We start from the raw sequence: 21,912 nt of genomic DNA, 5'->3' as shown, positions 1-21,912 counted from the left end.
ACAGAGTTTCTCTTCTTCTTCCCTGAGGTAAAGGGTCTTCATCACTCTCATCTCTCTCTGTTCAAGCTACTTCAATATCTGTTTGTTCAGCATGGATGCTTTTGCTCATGTCTACAATTGAAACATTTCATCCTTCATGTGCTTTTCAACAAGCTACAGGGAAATAGAGTCTGACATATCAACTTTATCTTTCCCATAGACTTACAAGAGGATTTCAGCCCAAGAGTCAGGCATCTCCTCAATCCCTCCCATCTGGGACCTGAATTCTACTTCTCTAACCTTGGGATCCAAATGTTGTTCCTCTACGTGTCTTCACTCTGTCCTGTTCTCTCACTCGAGAGAGAATTGAAGGTCTGCAAGTCTCATCTGTACAGTGAAAGAGATAATATCTTGTTCCAAGGCCTGCAGATAATCATATGATCCCTGCTGGTGGTGGCCAGAGCTGTTTACAGTGGAGAATTCTGGGGGGCTGTGCCAGGATTTTTAGGGGGCCCAGCCAGAACAGTGTGGCCGCTGTGGCTGCACAGCTTTTTCAGTGGTTTGACAGGTTGTCAGTTCTCAAAACTAATCACTGATTAGATTCTGTCAGACATGGAGGAAGCTCTTAGCAGCTCCTGTCAAAAAAAAAAAAAAAATTTCTGGGGGTGGCTTCTTCCCTCCTCACAAAATGTCAAATGTGCAAAACCAGCACAGAGGGTCCCCCCTTTCTGTTGTGAGGTCTTGTGTTGTCACCCTTGGCTCCATGAGGCCCTGTAAAGTCAAAATGGATCCTTCATTCCAGGAGACCCCACAATGTCACAATGATCTCTGGACACCATAAGGCCTTGAGGCATCACAATGGCCCCTATGGTTCCAAAAATCCCTGCAGAACCATAGGGGCCTCTGGATTCCATGAGACCCCACAGTGTCACAGGATCCCTTTCATTCCCTGAAGCCCCAAAATATCACAAAGGATTCTTGGTCCCATGACGTCTTGCAGAACTATAAGGGCCTCTGGATTCCACAAGACTTCAAATTGTCAGAGTCACTTTATTTCTCCAAATCCTGAAAGTGTCACAATGGCTTCTTGGATTCAAGAGACCCCCACAGTGTCACAGTGTCCCCTCAGTTCCATGAAGTCACAGAGAACGACAAGGCCTTGTGGGATCACAATGGATCCTTGGTTCCATGAGGCCCTGCAGAATCACAGGGGCCTCTGGATTCCACAAGACACTGCAGTGTCACAGCGTCCACACAGTTCCATATGTCTCCTGAGTGTCACAATGGCCCCATTGTTCCACATGTCCCCTCAATGTCGTAATGGCCCCAAGGATCCATGAGTCCCGTCAATGTCACAATTGCCCCATTATTCCATGTGCCCTGTCAGTGGTACAATGGTCCCACAGTTCCAAGAGGCCCTGAGGTGTCACAATGTCTCACAGTTCCATTTGTCCCCTCAATGTCACAATGGCCCCAGAGTTCCATGTGTCCCCTCAAAGTTACAATACCTCCAAAGTTCCATGTGTCCCATTAGTGTCACAATGGCCCAGGGTTCCATGTGTCCCTTCGGTATCACCATGGTCCCACGGTTCCAAGAGACCCTGCCATGTCACAATGGCCCAATGGTTCCACGTGATCCCTCCTGTCACAATGGCCTCAGGGTTCCATTCGTCTCCTCAGTCTGACAGTGGCCTCAGGATTCCATGTTTCCCCTCAGTGACACAATGGCCCCAGGCTTTCATGTGCCCACCAGTGTCACAATGGCCCCACAGATCTGGGAGGTCCTGCAGTTTCTCAATGGCCCCAGGGTTCCATGTGTCCCCTCAGTGTCACAATATCTGCACCATTTCACGTGTCCCCTGAGTGTCACTTTGGGCCCAGGATTCCATGTGTGCCCTCAATGTCACAATAGCCCCACAGTTCCATGTGTTTCCTGAGTGTCACAATGGCCCCACAGTTCCATGTGTCCCCTCAGTGTCACCATGGTCCCATAGCTCCAAGAGACCCTGCCATTTCACAATGGCCCAACAGTTCCATGTTTCCCCTCACGTCACAATGGCCTCAGGTTTCGATGTGTCACAATGGCATCAGGGTTCCATATGTCCCCTCAATGTCACAATGGACCCAAAGTGTCATTTATGCCCTCATTGTGACAAGGGACCCATGGTTCCATGTGTCCCCATAGTGTAACAACGGCCCCACAATTCCAGGAGGCCCTGCAGTGTCACATTGGCCCCAGGATTCCATCTGTCCCCTCATTGTCACAGACGAGCAGCACTGCAGTGGGAGCAGCACCACTGGAGGGGTTGCAGCTGCACTGGAACAGGAGCAGTGGCTGTGGAACAACAGGGGAGAAGCTGTGGAACACAAGTCCTGTGAGGAGCAGCTGAGGGAGCTGGGAATGTTTATCCTGGGGAAGAGGAGGCTCAGGGGAGACCTCATCACTCTGTACAACTCCCTGACAGGAGGGTGCAGCCTGGTGGGGGTCAGGCTCTTCTCGTAGGGAACAGGGACAGGACAAGAGGACACAGCCTTAACTGCACCAAAGGAAGGTCCTCCCGTGTCTCCACCCATGTCTCAGTTCAGTGAATTTATTTTTCCCTAGTGTTGGATGTTTTAAAGGGATGAAGAGAAATTAAAAGCAAATCAAGGCCAAAAGAAAACGATTTCTGTGTCTGTGTGAGCTGAGGATCCACGTGCTTGGGTGGAAGAACATTTTTTTGGAGGGGTTTCCACCCCACTGTCTCCAAAATCTTGGTCTTTACCTGAGATCATCACCCTTTGGCTGGAGAAGACACCCTTGGGCAATAGGAAATTAAAATCCTGGAATCACTGAGGTTAGATGCAGTGGTTTTGGTTTATTAATTTGAAAATGTTTTTGTTTTGAAATAGGATTAGGACAAAGGTAAAAAACAGGTTTAACTTTAAACGGTAGAAATTGAAATTTTATTAAGGGGAGCTATAAGAAAAAAACTTAGAATAACGAACAGTTTTCTTGTGGTTTTCATGTTACAGTGATTAGCTGCCCAGGAGATTGGAAATCTGATTACTATCTAAAAACCCTTTTTTCAGATTAACAGTTTTTCTCATAACTTTTAATAAGTACTGTGTTAATTTACAAGGCACAGTTTAAGGATTATAACAGGTTAAACAAAAAACAGTTTATTTTTGAGTACAGAGATTTTTTTCTTTTTCTTGGGGGAACAGTAGGGTTTTTTTATTATTTAAACAGGAGATTACAGCAATTTTAACATTTGTTTACTTTAATATCAATGCTCTTGTTTATATGTACAGTTAGAACAGTCATATTCACCTCAAAATACTTTTATGTGTTGTAGATGAAACAAGAGGCTTTTCTCCATAGTTTAAAAAAATAAATTTTAGCTCACTACTTTTCTCCTTTCTTTATTTCATATTTGACTTTTCTTTTTATTTGATTTCGGTGTTTTTATAATGTTTCTGTATGTATGACTATTTTGGTGGGTTTTTTTGGTTTTGTTTGTGTTTTGGTTGTTTTGGGGTTTTTTGGGGTTTTTTTAGGAGAGAGAATAAAGTATCTGTAAAGTTTTATTCTGGGCATTGAAAGAGTTAATACCTTGCCCGGGCAGCAGAGGGTTTTGTGACTTTTTCCAGGTGGGGCAGTCAGAGTTATTTACAATAAAGAGTCTTTCAAGGCCACGCTGGGGGCTGGGTGAGGACTGTAGGGTTTAGTCAGAGGAGCCGTGATGAGTTTCTGGTTTCATGGCTGTTCTCCGGCGCCCGCTGCACTCAATTCCAGCCACGGGCCGGGGGTTCTTCCTCCACCCTGCCCAGCAGGGCACCACCAGAAGATAGGATTGAACACAGAAGATTTTCTAGAGTTGGATATCAACAAATTCATTCTCCCCAAGGAATTCCCAAAGTTGGTTTGCATCCTGATGGACTTTGCTGCCCCTGCATTCATCCAGGTGCCCACAGGGAGACAGGATGATGCAGAGTCCCCCAGCCAGGTGTCTTCCCAACAGGGATCACCAGGACCACGGATCACCAGGGCTCTGCCCAACGGGGGTCACTGGGGATCATCCAACACCGATCCTCCCATGGGGGATGGAGCTGGAGCAGAGCACGAAGCTCTTCCCACACTCGGGGCACTCACATCCCTGGTGTGGATGCTCTGGTGTCTGATGAGATACGAGTTGCATGTGAAGCCCTTCCCACAGTCAGTGCAGCAGAAGGGCCTCTGTTCTGTGTGAATCCGCTCATGTCTGACGAGAGTGGAGCTTCTCTGAAACCTCTTACCACACTCAGGACACTTGTAGGGCTTCTCCCCAGTGTGTGTGCGCTGGTGGTTTATCAGGTCGGACATCCACCCAAAGCTCTTCCCACATTCCAAGCAGGTGTAGGGCCGTTCCCCTGTGTGGATCACCTGGTGCTGCATCAGGTTGGAGCTGTCGCTGAAGCTCTTCCCACATTCCCCACAAATGTAGGGCTTTTCCCCAGAGTGGATCACCTGGTGCCGGATCAGGCTGGAGCTATCTCTGAATCCCTTCCCACATTCCCCACACTCGTAAGGCTTTTCCCCAGTGTGGATCAGCTGGTGCCGGATCAGGTGGGAGCTCTTGCTGAAGCTCTTCCCACAATCCCCACACTCATAGGGCTTTCCACCAGTGTGGATTCTCTGGTGCTGGATCAGCTGAGAGATGGAGTTAAAACCCTTCCCACATTTCAAGCACTTCTGGGGCTTCTCCCCTCCAGGAGGCTTCTCCACCAGCTCTGAGCTCTGCCTGGATCTCCGGCCGCCTTCCCAGCTCAGGGTGGGTCTTTCCTCCTCGCAGCTCCCTGGGCTGGGTTTGCAGCCACTCCTCGAGAGGGATCTCTGGGGCTTTTCCTCCTCCTCCATCTGCCAACGTCTTGGGAATGAAAAATCCTGGTTTGGGGAAAAAAGAAGAGAAGAGTGTGTTGGGCTGGGGGTTCTTCCCTGCCCAAGTGCAACTCAGGAAGACATTGGGCATCTTGTGTAAGAACCTCCAAAACACCAAGATTAAGACGAAAAATCCTCCCATCATGACACAGAACAAAACCCCCCCAAACACTAAGATTTAGACAAAAACCTCTCCAAAATACTGAGATTCAGCCCCTGCAAAAAATCAAAGCACCAACATTTAACCAAATAAAGCTCAGAAATACCAAGATTAACCCATGTGAAAATCATGGATCCCCCTCTCCAGTTTCCTGCTGCATGCGATGGGGACAATGCTCCTGAGGCCTGGGGAGAGGCTGCAGATACAGGGAGGGGGGAACCTTGTGCTCCTTCATCTTTCTGCTCTTCCACCGCCTGTGTCCCTACTATTCCTCCTTCTCAATCCCACCATCTCCTCCCCGTGCATCCTTTGAACATTTTGTTCTCCATCCCTGCTTCTCCTTCCCTTCTCCTGCTGCCCCCAGGCCCAGCACCCACTGCCGGCTCCCTCTTCCCCCCAAACCCACAGCATCCCAGCGCAGGGGCAGCGATGGAGCTGGGGCAGCTCGGGCTGGGGCAGCGCTGGGCTCTCGGCCGCTCCCGCCCGCACTCGCTCCCCACTGCAGCCGCTGCCGCCACCACAGCGCGGGGGGGCCCGGCCTTGGTGCTCCCCACCATGACTGCAGTCAAGTGACAGAGCTCCAGAGCCAGGCTGGGAGAGATTTAGGAGACATTCCCTGGCCTGAGGGACAAAATGTGTTTATGGATGGCTCTTCAAGGGTAGGAGAAGGGAAAAGAGCTCCAAGACAAGCTCTGATGAAGGAAAGGGAATTAGACCAAGCTCAGGTTACCCCTGCATGGTCAGCTCAACCGGCAGAGCTGGGTGTGCTTGGAAGAGCCTGGCACTGAAATGCCCTGAGGAGGAAGGCTCAAATATCTTCTGGTGACAGCATGGCAGCTAACAGGGTGAAAAAAGCAATTCTGACTTCTTCAGCAATCTCTGGATCACTTATTAAGGTATTTTTAAAACAAATAACTCCAAGATAAAGAATTGTGGAAAAAACAGACTCTCAGATGGGGAACTCATTTTACAGGAAAAGTCCTTCAGGGGGTTATGGCTGCTTTAGGAATACAATGGGACCTCCACAAGCCCTTGCACCCCCAAAGCTCAGGGCAGGTAGAAAGAACAAACAGGGAAATAAAGAAACTCCTTTGGAAGCTGGTGATAGAAACCAAGATGCAATGGATACAGCTTTTGCCATTGGCTTGGGCAAGAATAAGAGCCAGACCCAGGGCAGATATTCAAGTATTTCCCTTGGAATCGATCTTGGGAATTCCTTACCCTGAGAATTCTCCACCTAGTGCGGGCTGGAGATAAGGGATGGATATTTCAAGCAGTCTGTGGCCAGAATCCCGTCTCTGGTGAAATCTCTGCCACAGGAAGCTGGGCTGGCACAGAGCCTGCCTTGGCACTTTGCTGTTCACAGCATCCACCCAGGACATCGGGTCCTGCCTAAGGAGTGCAAAGAAGCACCACTGGTGGCCAAGTGCCGTGGCCCATTCCAAGAGTCCCTGAGCACAGAAACAGCCGCCAGCACAGCTCAACACGGGGGGACCCCTCACCCTGGGCTCAGGGGCTCTCAAGCCCCGGAGATTTGGAATTCCCAGCTGCAGGAGCAGCATGGGAGGGCACCACTGACCCTGCACTGAAGGCAACGCAGCAGCAGCCAGGGCTCCACATCGGGCCAAGCCCCTGGGCCTGCCCACAGATCCTCTGCTGAAATCCTCTGCCTGGGCACCCTCCTTTGGCATCTCCACACACTGGGGCCAATCCTTGCTGCCACTGCTGGAGCTTCGCTGCTTTCTGTGCCTGCACTGCCACAGCTGCTGGGGAAGACAACGGCACAATTCCACTCTGCCCCTCAGTTACACTCACACACTGGGCTGCCGGGCATTCCATGGTCAGAAAATATAGCAAGCTAAAATTATTAAAAATCTATTTCTATACTCAGGCTTCATGTGCTTTGCATTGGGGAAACGAATTTTAAAGAGATTTCTAAGGAATGTTCCTCCACTCAACAGAGAGGAGTTTAACATCTCAATAGACTGGGAATAGCCCAAAAGATACTCACAAAGATAACGACCATTAAGGCCATCAGCAAACATCAAGGAACACCCACCCCAGACACTGCCCCTGGCATAGTTGGAGATGCCTGGTCTGCAAAAGGCTGAGAAGGAAATCCAGGAGTGCGGACCTAATTAATATAGAGGGGAAGAAATTCGGGTCCGATAGGAAATTAAATAGTAACAACTACACAACTTGGAAGCAATGAACATTAAACCAATGGATTTCTATGGGTTCAAACTGTAAAAAGTTAAGGGAAAATCTAGTAAAACTCACGTGTCATGGAATGATTTTCTCTGCACACCCGGGCTATTTGTGGATGAAATGATTTCTGCTACACATCCTGGCCAGAATCAAGTAATGCCTTGATTCTCTAACAGTAGAAATGGTGTTGAAGAGTTTTGGGTCCTCCCGCAGTTTTGGTGACAAGATTACATCATTAGAATGTTTTTTCTTAATAATCCTACTTTTATATTTTCCATTAAGATTGGGCCAAGGGTGTGAGAACCTCATTTCAGTGTTAGGGGAATAAGCAGAAAAAATCTTTATTCCTTTGGGGATTTTTTGGGTATGTTTATGAGTGGCTGTTAGTGATGGCAAAATTTTGGTATGGAATTTGTAATGTTCACTGTTCACCTTTAGGCTGCATTTGGCAAAACCAAAAGCCCTGTATAATTTAATAGAATATTGTTTTAAAAAGAGAATAAAAAAGAAAAGCAGCGGGAGGGGGGAGGAGAGAGAGGAGGGAGAGAATATGTGAGTCACCTGATGGGCTTTCAAGAGGTGCTTGAATTGGGGAAAAGGGGGTTGGATCCCCAGAGGTAGCAGGAGGGACCTGGAGCTGTCCTCTTTGAAACTACACCCCAAAAATACTGAAAATCAGGGATTCCTCCCAGGAAAAAGCTGCCAGGAGCTGTCCAAAAGGAGTGAAAGCGGGGGTTGGGAACCCGAGATTGAGCAGGAGAGGCCTGGAACCCCCAAAAGCAAGCACGGGTTAGGGAGTTTGATGTTGGAGTGATGATTGGGAATGGGCCAAAGAATGGGGGAAAAGAGGGAGCTGGGACGCCCAAAGATTGGGGGAGGGGGCTGGGAAACCCACATTGAGTCGTGAGGGGTCAGTAGATTTGGGGAATGATGAGAAAGAGGGGGAGAGGGGAGGGAAAGGTGGAGTTGGGATGGAAGAAAGGTGGTTCCCTGTCCCTTAGCACTCGGTCCCTGGAGCGATTATCTGCGGCTTGGATGGGGGGGCAGATCCGCACTGGAGGGGCCCCCTGCCCATCCCAGTGTGTCCATCTCGCTGCTTCCCTCGAGCTCCCAGCCCGGCCCCGGCTGCCTGCTCTGCTCCCTGATGGATTTCTACCCTGCCCACATCCAGCTGAGCTGGTTCCAGGGCCAGCAGGAGCTCTTGGGCCACGTGGTGGCCACCGACCTGGTCCCCAATGGGGACTGGATTTCTACCAGCTCCTGGTGCTGCTGGAAACCCCCCCGGCACGGGGTCAGCTCCAGCTCCAGGTGGAGCACGTCAGCCTGGAGCACCCCCTGAGCCGGCACTGGGGCACGGCCCGGACCCCACAGCGCCGGGAGGGGCTGGCAGGACACGGAGGGGATTGGGGGTCCTGGGCTTAACGTGGACACCCTCCCTGGGAACCCTCTTCCCGCTGTCCCATCTCCCTTTATACCCCCTCTCCCACTCCTTTCCCACCGGTCCCGTTCCCTTCGCGCTCACCCGAGAGAGCTCCTCGCCGGCAACCAAGGGATGGAGGAGAAGGAGCAGGACAGGGAGGAGGAGGAGCGTGAGGAAGAGGAGGGATAGAGGAGGAGCAAGAAGAGGAGGAGGAGCAGCGAGAGGCGGCAGCCCGTGCGTCCATCCCTCTCTGGATCTGCAGCCCCTTCGCGCCCGCAGTATCGGCCCCCCCGTATTGTGTAGGTGACCGGGGAGGGGGACCTCGACCCCAATATCTTGGGCGGTCCTGGCAGGGTTTTTTTGAGAGGGGGAGGGATATTTGGAGCTCACCCGAAGTATCTTTGGGTCTCCCTGTTTGTGTATTTCGGGAGGCGGCAGGCGGAGCGATGTTTGCATCTTGCAGGGCTCCAAAGCTGTCCCGAAATCCCCTTTTGGGGGATCCTGCGGGGTCCCCGGGTGGTTTTTTGGGGATGTCTGGGTGGCGGCTGCAGACAGAGCCCCGGCGGTGGGTGGGGGATGGAGGTCCCCGGAGCCCCGTGGCGATCGCCCGGGACTGGCAGGGCGAGGGGAGCAGCCTTGAGGGGGGGAAAGCGAAAAGGGGAGAGCCCCGGGAGTGCCGGAGCCTGAAATGGGGGCCTGGAGAGGGGGGACCCCGAGAGCGGGGAGTGAGGGGAGCCTGGAGAAGGGATGAGCCTGGAGACGGGGAACCCCTGGGACACCAACGTGGGGACCCCAAAGCCTCCCAGGGCTCTGGCCACGCCAGGGGCTACAAGGCCACGAGGCCGGGGCTGCTCCGGGCCGCTTCCAGGCTGTCCCTCTGCTCTTGGGTGCCGGGGGTGGCCCTTTGTGACACGGGCGTGTGTCAGGGCCCTCGGTGATGCGGGACATTGTGGTGCTGTCATGAATGAGAGCGTTTGAGATCACTTAAAAAAAGGTGACAAATGCATGAACAAAAATCAGATTTAATATTAAGCAACAAAGTACAATAAGTTTGTTGGCAAGATTCACTCTACTGCCTACAGGACAGGTGAGGCACAACAAGGCAAGAACAACACCAAATAAAATCCATGCAATCAGAACAGAAATTAACTGGGAACTCTCTAGGGGAGTGTGGGTGGGTGTGTGCTGTGTTTAGGTGCATGCAGGGATTAAAAGGAACACGGCCTGAAAACTTAACAACTCTAAACAACTCTTTAACTTCTACCTTAATTTGTAACTTAAGTTATACCTTAGGCCTAGCAAATCAACAGAGGAACAATACTGAACGTGTACCTAACTTAACTTATAACTTAACATTAACAATTCCACAATGTCACTTAACAGCATTTAACCTAACTTACATCTATAACTTCCGACTTAGCAACTTAATACAAAAACAACACTTATGACTTACATTTAAGAACTTAGCAAAACACTTAGCATTTAACAGCATTTAAGTATGTTCATAACTATAACTGAACCTTGCTTAAAGGCCTAACTTAGATATCCAAGGTACTTCCACATCTAGGAAAGCTGTATTTCTCCCAGATTTGCTATAGCATATGTGCAGGGGCACACACACAGACAGGAACAGTCAGTACAGGCAATTCCCCCCAGAGCTCAGTGAAATCCTCCCTTCAGATGTTTTTGCATCTCCCACTGGCCGAAGGATGGGGCCTTGAGCAGTGAGGGTATGGGCCCAGGACAAGTCGTGTTTCAGCGATCCTCCAGGCACAGCAAAGCCGAGGGTTTGCTGGCTCTGAGAGGCCCCTCAGAGGGAGACTGCTGGTCACAGCCCACGGTGGCCCAGGAGAGCTCAAAGGTCTCCTTTTGGATTTCTGTTGAGAGGGTCACAAGAGAGTGGGCTCCAGTCATAATAATGTTTCATCCTGGCCTCAGTTTGGGTCAGCACTTTCTCTAGAAGTGGGGGAATGCATCACCACACTGGGATCTCAGGGGTGCCCATGGCCTGGGTGATGCTGGCCTGATGCCAGGCACCCACCAAAGCCACTGACCCTGCCTCTCCAGCTGCAACAGTGGGGAGAAAGTTTAACCCAGAGTTCCTGGGATGGTGTAAAAAGGGGAAACATCCCGTACCAAACAGCAAAATGTGCATCACAGACCCAGCCTGGGCATGGAGAGGAAATTTATTACCAACCAAATCACGGCAGGACAAGAAGAAGGGAAAGAAATCTCTCAAACCCCTTCCCCCTCACCCAACGGGGGTCACTGGGGATCATCCAACACCGATCCTCCCATGGAGGATGGAGCTGGAGCAGAGCACAAAGCTCTTCCCACACTCGGGGCACTCACAGGGATTCCCTTAGTGGTGACTCCGTTGGTGTTTGGTCAAGGTTGAGCTGTGTGAGAAGCTCTTCCCACACTCAGGACACTCGTAGGGCCTCTCCCCAGTGTGGATGCGCCGGTGGACAGTGAGGGTGGAGTTGTGCTTGAATCCCTTCCCGCAGTCGGGGCAGCGGAAGGGCCTCTCCTCTGTGTGAATCCGCTCATGTTTGAGGCAATCAGAGCTGGTGTGAAACCTCTTCCCACACTTGGGACACTCGTAGGGCCTTTCCCCAGTGTGGATACGTCGGTGGATTCTCAGGTTGGAGCTCCACTGAAAGCTCTTCCCACATTCCGAGCAGGTGTAGGGCCGTTCCCCTGTGTGGATCACCTGGTGCTTCATCAGATAAGAAATAGTGCTGAAGTTTTTCCTGCATTTTCCACACTCGTAGGGCTTCTCCCCAGTATGGACCCTCTGGTGTCGGATCAGCTGGGAGCTGTAGTTGAAACCCTTCCCACATTCCAAGCACTTGTGGGGCTTCTCCCCTCCAGGAGGCTTCTCCACCAGCTCTGAGCTCTGCCTGGATCTCCGGCCGCCTTCCCAGCTCAGGGAGGGTCTTTCCTCCTCGCAGCTCCCTGGGCTGGGTTTGCAGCCCCTCCTCGTGAGAGATCTCCGGGGCTTTTCTGCCTCCTCCATCCCCGCACACCTGAGGAATGAAAATTCCTGGTTTAGGGGGAAATAACAATAAGAGAGCTCCATAAACTGGGTGTTCCTCCTTGACCAAGTTCATCTCTGGAAGTCATTGAGGATCTTATGTCTGTAATAACCTCCCAAACACCAAGATTCCCACTCAAAATCCTCCCGACTTTAAGACACAGATCAAAACCACCCCAAATATATAGATTCAGCAAAAATCCCCTCCAAAATTGTGCTGGGTTGAAAGCAAAACCAGTGAGAGACTCCAAGTCAGAAATACAATTTGATAGGAAAAAAGAGAAGAGAAATAAAATCCATGCAATAGTACAAAAGAAAACAACTGACAGAATCAGAATACAACCTGACACCCCACTAGTTAGGGTGGTGGTGGCAGTTCAGATGAAGTGGTCTTGTTGAAGTAGTGATTCCAAAGAAAGGTCTGGAAGCTCTTGTCCTCTGGAACCCAGTGGGTAAGGGCTGCCTTGGTGTTCCAAAGCTCAGATTTTATCTAGGTAGGAAAGGCTTGGCTCCTCCCCCTGGCTGGAGCATCTCCCAATGGGATGATGGAATTTTATCAGTCATGCAGTGGCACTCAATGGCCCATTAACAGAAGATATCTTCCTGGAGGAAGGATGGGTTGTGGAAAAGATAAAGAACACTGCCCCACCTGGTTTTAACAGATGGCCCATTAGCAGAGGATATCTCCCACACAGATAAGGATCACTGCTCCATCTGTTTTTTTCCACCACTCTTTGTTCTTTTGTTTCTTCCTGGGACATCTGACTGGTTACTTCATGTTTGCTGCTGATTTCCTCTCCCTTTTGCAGATGAAAATGGTAAAAGTGTCTTTGACCTGCCTTGCTGGATATTGTGAAGAGGAAGAGTCATCTACTGCAAGTGGAAGTGTCACAGGTGGAGCAGAGTTCTGTGAGTGCTGTATCAAACCAGACCTCGTCAGACCTGCCAGAACAACTGCTCCATGCTGCCCTTCACTGCTCTGCCTGTTCCCCACTGTTTCATGCCAGAGTAATTTAACTGCTGTTAATTGGGTGTGTGTTTCACTCGCGCCAGTCCAGCAGAACCAGCAGAAAGCAGCCCCAGAATGAATGGGGCTCTGCAGAGGAGCCCCAGACTATTCATCAGCCTGCCCGCAGAACTGGCTCCAACTCTGAACCCTTGTGACCACACTCTGAAGAAGACACACTTCTGATATTTCTGAGGCACTTATGACTGAGGCACTGCATGTGCTTGTGCAGGTAAGAGTCCCAAAGTTCTTTCTGTCAGGAAAATTAATCCACAAACACCAGAGGTTTATGTCCAAAAAGGAGACAGAGGAGTCCTTTTTGCTTTATTCAAATAAAGGGAGAGGCCATGGGACATTCCCCTGGGATCTCTCAAATTTTTGGAGGACGCAGCCTCCTTTTTATCTTATTTTCCCGGCTGCATTTCCCTCTCTCTTTCCCCTTTGGCTGAGGTACTTGAGAGGCACAGACTTCCCGGAACGCCTGATACCTGAAATTCCCCTCTATTGTATAACCCTCCCTTTTCATTTTTAATTCTTATAGAATTCATAGTTTGCCCACCCCCATTGCTTCTTTCATCTTTCGATATCCAATTTCATTTATCAGCAGCCTTACAGTTTGTTTGTAAAGGCAAATATCTCTTTCCATTCATCAATCAGTGGAATCCATCCCATTGTTTCTTTTATCTCTCAGTGCTAGCCTTATCTAAACGGAGATCCACAGCTCATTTGTAAAGACAAATTCAACATTCCTCTCAGCTTTGATTTCCCCCAAAATGGGAAAACTGCCCCAAACCCCAGGGGATGACTGGACGGGAGAGATTTCTGGCAGAAAACTCCAAAAACTCAGAGCAGCATAATGAGAAGTAAATGGAGACCCTTCAAACCAGCTTTCCACACGCCTCCCTCCTTCCAGCTGCACTTCCTACCCCTACAGTGCAGGGTGTGAGAAACGGCGCTTGCTCTTTTAAAATTTCAGCAATTTCTTAAATCTTAGAAAAATACAGCAAAAGACTGAATTAGGAGAAAAATCAGCACTGGGAGCACAGGACTAAACCCCCACGTGCTCCCCTACAGAATGGATGTTCTGCCTTTTATTCCCCTGGGCCCTCCCAAAGTCTTGTCGCTGAACTCCTTCTCTGCCGTCCATTGCTGGAGACTCCTTTCTTACATCTGCACTGGAGGTCAGGTGTAGGAACAAGCCGGCCCTCCCCAAATGCCCCGACTGCCTGAGCCATGTCGTGACAACAATGCAAGGGGGAGGGGAAAGAGGACTATGGGAGGATATATTACAATAACATCATTATACATCCACAAAACTTATCTTAACATACACACACTGTTCATCCTTTAATTGTGAGAGCCAACCACCACATTGCTCATCTGTAACAACAGCGACTGCACTGGCCCCCCTAGATCAGAGGGGGATGGAGCCAGAGCCAGTCCACCCGAATTGGTGAGGGCAGAGACTACCCCCTGCCCACCTGGGTATTGCATCAGCCCAATACATATTTACAAAAGGCTATACATATTCAAGCACTTAAACAGAGTTTCTCCCCTGTCCTACCTTTTTCAAGCATGTGCAGTTTTCCCAGTCCTCATCATTTGTTACTTTTCAATACATTCAACAGGTGTGAATTCCTTCACTGGTTAAATCTTAACATTACAACAACTCTTCACCAACATTCACAACACAACATTCGCATTAAAAGATGTCTAAACTTTAGGAAAACTTCTTTTACAGAAGTCAACCTTAGAAAACACATAGTATTCACTCTAACAATTGCTAAAGCCGACAGTGTAATATATTTATCACAGTGATCTTGAGTTCAGAGCCGGGCTTGGGCTAGGGAGTGTGACTGGGGCTGCCATTGGGCTTAGGACTAAGAACGGTGTTGGCCTTAGGGCAGGAATTGGGGCTGAGTTTGGGAATTCAAGCTAAAGCTGGCATTGGAGTGTGGGCTGGCACTCAAAGCTGCACTTAGGGCTTGAGACTGCCATTGGGATTGGGTTTAGAGTTGCAATTGGGGCTGGCTTTGGGCATAGGGCTAAACGTGGCATTTGGTTTAGGGCTGAGCATTTGGTAGGGGCTGGAATTGGGGCTGGGCTTTGCAGTTAGAGCCGGGTTTTAGATTAGAGCTGGAATTGGGGTTAAGGCTAAATGTGCCATTTGCCTTAGGCCTGGCCTTGAGATTGGCTCTGAGGCTGCATGAGTCTGGCACTGGGATGAGATTGAATCCAGGAGAGTGAGTGTGTCTCAACATGGAGTGAGATTGAGATCAGGATCAGGGTGAGCTTTGGGACCGAGCACACGCCCAGACGGACAGGGGAGATGTCACTGCAGGATGTCCCTGGCATCGTCACAGCCCTGCTCAGGCACCACCAAAAGGCAGCAGGAGCTGGCTGGTCCAACATCCAGGTGCTCCCAGCACCGAGAATATCCCTCTGTCCAGTCCCTTTGGCTGTCCTGGACATGTTCCCTCCAGGCTCTTTGTCACCTCCTCGATGGCAGAGCATGGGATATTGAGTGGCTTCTAGGACCCTGCAGAGTCCTTGAGGAGGGCAAGCCTTGCTTAGCCACAACCAAATTCTCTCCCTGTCATACACAGCATTCCCATCCTGCATCCCATCCCATCATTGTGCTACTCTGGGAAGAAAGGAAGCCCAGTCAAATCCAGAATGGTGGGAATATTCTGACAGTTCTCTGAGAAAATCCTAATGTATTTAACACTAATGCTCGTGAGAGGAATGTTGAATTTGTCTTTACAAATGAGTTGTGGATCAGCCTGTAGATAAGGCTAGCACTGAGAGATAAAAGAAACAATGGGATGGATTCCACTGATTGATGAATGGAAAGAGATATTTGCCTTTACAAACAAACTGTAGGGCTGCTGATAAATGAAATTGGATATCGAAAGATGAAAGAAGCAACGGGGGGAAAACTATGAATTCTATAAGAATTAAAAATGAAAAGGGAGGGTTATACATTAGAGGGGAATTTCAGGTATCAGGCGTTCCGGGAAGTCTGTGCCTCTCAAGTATCTCAGCCAATGGGGAAAGAGAGAGGGAAATGCGGCCGGGAAAATAGGATAAAAAGGAGGCTGCGTCCTCCAAAAATTTGAGAGATCCCAAGGGAGTCCCATGGCCTCTCCCTTTATTCGAATAAAGCAAAAAGGACTCCTCTGTCTCCTTTTTGGACATAAACCTCTGGTGTTTGTGGATTAATTTTCCTGACACTCGGAAGAAGATCAGATCTTGATCTGTAAACGCATTCCTGGTACTCGGAGGCCATCTGACCAGTAGAGTGGAGGGAGTTTTCTGCAGGTGGAAAAACCTCCTTGGTTTCATGTGACTCTTTCCCGCTGTAAAGCGTGGGGGGTTCCCCACTGGAACAGGGACAGCGTTCTGGGAACTGACTGTAGGCTGAACACAAGTGGCTCCAGGACACTTCCTGCAGGGACACTTGCCTCTGGGAACAGCTTCTTGGAGATGGCTGGGCTCCCCTTTTTACTTCCAGGCCTTTCCTGCCCATCTGCATCCTCAGGGATGAGGCTGTTTGTCTCACAGCTGTGGCTCTGAGGGAGCAGGGACGCCTGTCCAAAGGGCTGCCTCCCTCTGCACTCTGGCAGCTCTCACCCAGGCTCTGGCAGGGGTGAAGGCTCTTGCAGAAACATCCCAAGGCTGGAGATCTTCCTCACCCTGCTCCTCCACTGCTGATACCACAAAGTTCCCTGCACATAGGAACATCACCTTTTCTTCTGCAGGAACCTGTTCAGCACAACACCCAAGGGTCTTCTCCTGTGGCACTGCCACAGCATCCTTAAAGCTGTGGACTAGCAAGTGACAGCTCCTGGAAATTGCTGCTGTGTGTCTGGCTGCAGGAAACCCCTTCTAGAATGCCCTTGGTCTCCAGTTTTGCTTTCTGGATTTTCCTGGCCAATCTGCATTGATTGCCAGCCAAAATCGCGAGGGTGCGGCGTGAGCAGCGGCCGAAAGCGCTGAGCGGGGCCATCAAACCCAGCCCAGCAACTCCCGGCGTTCGCCAGCCCAGAGGTGGCGCGGACAGCGCGGCCGAGGGTGGAGAACCAGCCCGGCTGTGCGGGAGGGCTCTCACAAAGCGCGGAGCTCGCCAAGCCAGTCCAAGTTGCTCTCGGCGCTGCCCAAGGCCTCGAGTCAGGCCCTTCTCCGGGCCCCCCGGCATAAAGCCGCCGCCGCGCCGAGCGGGGATCGGAGCGGGCGGAGCCGCGGAGCACCGGGCTGGGGGGCGGCGGCGCCGCTCAAGAGCGGGGCTGACCCGGGGGGCACCGAACCGGGCCGGGTTCCCTGCGGGATCCGCCGGCAGGAAAAAACAACACGGGGCCGCAAGAGCCCACGGCGGGGAGGGGCTTTGGGGCAGCTGCCCCACGCTAAGAAGCCAAAAGGCAGCGGGAAGGGGGAGGGTGCCGGGCTGTGCCGGTTTCCCGGGAATACCCGCGGGCATAAAGCCGTAGGAGCAGGGCCCCGAACCGAGGAGGAGAGGAACGGCGGAACCCACCCGGTGCTATGGGGGTCCCTGCATCGTAGGCAAATTGGTTTTACCTTCCAAGATGAACGTAAAGCCTTCTTTTTCTACTCCTTTCTTTTTATTTCCTGTCTTTTCCCTTCTTTTTCCTTGTAGCTGACTGGGAAGGCAAGCTTTTCTTGCGAGGACTTATAACTGTCTATCAGGAAGGTGGGCTTTTGTTGTGAGAACCGGTGATTTTTGGGAAGAATGGGACTAAGAGCAAGGAAGGAATCCCCAGGGGGAAGAAGAAATGGAAATATATCAACAGATATACCCTTAAATAGCTCCCTGGGAAGAAAAATACCCGTTGAAAATATGACTACAACGCCAAAGAATTTAAGATGATACAGTACTGTAGAATAGCATAGACTAAAAGAGAAATTAAGTCAGACTATGTATACTGGCCATGAGATGAGTCAAATAAGGAATAGATGTGTCAGGTTTAGAACATCCATGTAAAAGCTAGGAGCAAGCCCGGTACAGATATGGAAGAGGGGATTTCTCACTGAACAACCTTTCTAGCTCTGGTCTCTCAGTCCTGAATTTCAAGGGAAACCTACTCTACACTCCATTCCATACAAACAGAAAATCCTGGATTTGGAAAAAACACTGGCCTAGAGTGTGCCTTGTTTTCCTCCTTCCCTTTTGCCAACTCCTGCCTTTTTTTCTCTCTCTCTGTGATTGCAAATTTTTGCTGTACACTTTCCCTCAGATAATTTAACTGCTTACCGTATCTAATGTAACAGTTGTTCGCCACCTAAATTTAACACGAGCAGGTGCTACTTCTCTTTCAGGTTAAGATCAGAGCTTGAATGCAGTGATTTCAAAGTGAATAAATTACCTTTCCATCTTTCAGTCCAAAATGAGCTACTGCCACCTGCACTTGCCCTTCCCTTCCTCTCCTGAACCACCGAACAGCCCCACTGGGATGGCAGGAGCTGGGCCTGGGAACTGCTGCCTTTGGAGCTGCATCTCCTCCTCCCGTGGCCGCTGCTCAGAGCCCAGAAGTGCTCTGAGAACTTGAAGTTCTGGCAGCTGAGTTAGAGCCTACATGGGAGGAGGAGAAGGTTCACCAGAGCCCTTCTCCTGCCGTGCCAGCTCCAGGGCAAGGAGTGCAATGGAAGCCAGCCAATGTCCAAACCCCATCTGCTCTGCCAGTTCCTGTGGGAATGAGCTGCTGCAGAGGGGAAGATTTGGGTGGGAATGTGGTTCTCTAAGAAGGCCATAACTAAATGCTTGCATGGGGATTTTGGCTTCTGGAGCAGTGGGGTAGGGCTGTTGTTGGTTCCTACCCCTCCATGCCATGATGATGTAAGGGGTGAGGGATGCCATGTGTGCTGTGCCCTGGCAGTGATCCTCAAGAAATCCTTCTAATCCTCTCCTTCGAGCTAGTCAAGCTCAAGGGAAAGATGGGTCCAAAAAAAAAGTGTTCAGTTTTGCGCCCTCCTGCCCTTGTGGGGTGAGGGGCAGGAGGCAGAGGTCCAGCTTGGTCTCTCTTTGACCTTTCCTTTGAGACAACACTGTCTGCTCCCACCACAAAGGCACAGAGGGTGCTCTTTGCCCCCACCAGTGGGAAGTGGCTCTGCTGACCCCACTAAGAGTGCTGGAAGATGAGTCTGTGGACTAAACAGTTGAATATTGCCTAGAGGGGGTAGCAGGCAGTAGATGTGCCACCATTCTCTTTCCAGGAACCCACTGGGAGTACTTGAACTATCGACGATGAGAGAGAGACAGGGACACTGAATGGTGATCAAAATCCAATTTTTACTGAGCACTACATGTGCTTATATACCATTCACAGGAAGGCTGGTAATATTTAACTGCATAACATAGACAAAACTTACATAGACAAACTCTCACATAGACAAACTTTACATTTGGACTTAGTAAAATCTTATTTCCCATAACCCAGACTTGATCCAGTCCTCTTGCAGTCAGGTCTCTGTTTGCTCTTGTCAGGCATCCTCGTTGTCAGGCTGCATTTGCTGATTAAATCTGCAGTACTATCAGTCTCATTTGCATTACCCATATCCACACCTCCCCCGTTTCTTTTAACTAAAAATACACTCTTAAGCGATTTGTCGATTAAATTCTTAACACACTGTAAAATACAAGGAATAACTACTACAATGCATAATATGATGCCTAATACATACAAACCTATTTGAACTAAATTCGTAGCCCAGCCAGTGAGTCCCCAGTGCCCTAAGAGCCAGTTCAGCCAGTCGTACCCATGATCTACCCGAAGTTTATTCACACCTTCTTTCAGGGCTTGAATGCTGGCATAGATGGGCTGGGAGTGGTCAGAAAGGTTAAGGCAACACATCCCATCGAATTCCTCAGCCACAGGCGGCGGCGGAGCTCGGAGGCGGCCCCAGCGCAGGTGGGAGCCGCGCTCGGTTGTGCGGGGGCTCGGGGCTCGCTGCGGGCCGAGGGGGCGGCAGGGGGCTCTGGCGGGTTGGTTGTGCCGGTGCCGGCCCGTGTTGGCGCTGGGCTGAGGGCGCTGCGGGAGCGGCTGCCCGCGGTCTCCTTCCCGCTGCGGCCTCGGCAGGAGCCGGTGCCGGAGCAGCGCTGGCTCGTCCCGGTTGCTGTGGGTGGCACAGAGGTGTCTGCCCTGTGCCCGCCCGGGGCTGTGCGGGAAAATTCCCGTGGCCAGAGGTTTGTGTGCCCAAAGGAGACAGAGGAGTCCTGTAAAAGTGACTTTATTGGTGAACAAAGAGAGAGGCCATGCGGCATTTGCCATGCGGTCTCTAAAACGCCGCCTCCTTTTTATCCTCATTTTCCCGTCTGCATCTCCCTGTCCCTTTCCCCACTGGCTGAGGTACTTGAAAGGTTCAGAATTCCCGATCCGCCTACGGCATGTCCCCCTTAATATGCACCCCTCCTACATTATTAATCTTACTGCTTTCAATCCCTCCTTCTCTCATTTTCTCAAGAATTGCCTTTACTAAGTTTTAATTTCCATTGACTCAATTTCTTTTCCTGTGTCCTCTTTGGCGCAAGGTGTCGTGCATGGTAAAAAGCTGAGAGTTGCTGCAGCACGTCAGAGGAGGAGCAGCATTCGTTTAAGCCGTGGTCTGCCAGAGAACCAGGAAAACGTGTCCCATTCCCATCCTTTCTCCGGAATACGAGATATTTTCATATTTCCTTTGCTATCTGTTTCACCACTTTTCGGTTATCATGTGTTTGCAAACAGCCGTTTGCGTCACTTAATTTTCCACAAACTCCTCCTTCTTCTGTAAGTAGATAATCTGATCCCATCCCATGGTGAAATGTCTCGTTCCTCATTTCAGCAGCTTGGTCAGCAGGAAGGTCAGGAGCTGGAGCTGTCTCCTTGGTTATTATTTCAAGGATACTTTTAAACCTAATTATGCCACTCAAATTATGGATGGATTTTCTGTGTCCTGATATGAATTCGTTAGGGATCCCAGGGGCTGGTCCATGGTGTTGTAGGATTTGTTCTGGTGGCCGTTCATCTTTTTCCCTTTTTTGGGTGCTCCCTCCATCCAGGGCTGCATCAATTGACCACTTTTATCTTATGAAATGATAAAATGTTTGGATTCCCAACTCATTTCTCTGGACTAGCAAAAACACCTCATTGCTTTGGGGAGAGGGATGATCCCCCCACACACACACTTTTTTTCATGAAATTTGCTCAATATTCTCCGTTTGCTGTTTCCCTTTGCAGCTTAACCAGTTTCTGTTGCAGTCAGATATCCTCACTATGGGCTCTGCCTTTAGTTGTGCAAATTCCATCTGTGCAAGCAGGCAGAGCTGGGGGTGAGGGGCAGATGGACTCAGGGAAATTCCTCCCCCTGGCAAGAAGGCCCTTGGGCATTGTCCACACTTTTCCAGAGCAATGTTAATTTGCATTTCTAAAACTCCTCTCCTGGCTGCCTGGAACTAGGATTTTCTTCCAGAGCAGCCTTTAGGTGATTCACACGTCCACCCTCACAATCTGCTTTATTTTTCTTTTTTATTTTTTTAAGGATTTTTTATTAACTATTTATGCGTTAAAGCCTCACCATTAATACTCTTCTAGGTGTGCAAAATGCAGCTTAAAGCTGAGCTTCTAAAGATCCATTCCGAAATTCTGCCGTCATTAAGAGCCACCACAAATATATAGAAAAATATTCCAATGCAATCAAGTCTTTTCTGCCTCTTCTCCTAGGAGTAAAAATTGCTTGTCACACCCCTGGCCCAAACCTAACTAACAATATAAAAGTAGGATTATTATGAAAAATTTTTCTCATGGTGTAATCTTGTCACTGAAACTGCAGGGACAATAAAAAACTCTCCAACAATATCTTTAGTGTTAGAGAGTTAAGGCATTTCTTGATCCTGGTCAGGATGTGCAACAGAAATAATTTCATCCACACATAGCCCGGGTGTGCAGAGAAAATCATTCCATGAGATGTGAATTTTGCTAGATTTTTCCTAAACGTTTTAGAGTCTGAACCCATTGAAATCCATTGGTTTAGTGTTTATTGCTTCCAGGTTGTGTAGTTTTTAGTGTTTGGTTTCCGATTGGACCTGGATTTCTCCTCCTGTGATGTTAATGAGGTCCCGCTCCTGGATTTCCTTCTCAGTCTTTTCCAGACCAGGTGTCTCCATCTATGCCGGGGGCAGTGTCTGGGGTGGGTGTTCCTTGATGTTTGCTGA

The 21,912-nt window shown here is 49.9% G+C and overlaps 1 protein-coding gene across 1 annotated transcript in view; it reads right to left on the bottom strand.

Moving 5' to 3' along the window:
- Positions 1 to 21,912, bottom strand: part of LOC148217907 (uncharacterized) — a 98,256-nt gene that overhangs the window by 49,480 nt on the left and 26,864 nt on the right. The window contains 2 exon segments of the mRNA XM_088158325.1: positions 4,115 to 4,712; positions 11,037 to 11,500. Coding sequence (XP_088014451.1) covers positions 4,115 to 4,712; positions 11,037 to 11,500 — 1,062 coding nt within the window.

This window comes from Sturnus vulgaris, unplaced genomic scaffold (assembly GCF_052056855.1).
Source record: "Sturnus vulgaris isolate bStuVul1 unplaced genomic scaffold, bStuVul1.hap1 Scaffold_198, whole genome shotgun sequence".
In the NCBI taxonomy this organism is placed as follows: Eukaryota; Metazoa; Chordata; class Aves; order Passeriformes; family Sturnidae; genus Sturnus; species Sturnus vulgaris.
The sequence above is the reverse complement of the archived record's forward strand: the minus strand, read 5'-3'. Positions and strand labels throughout refer to the sequence as shown.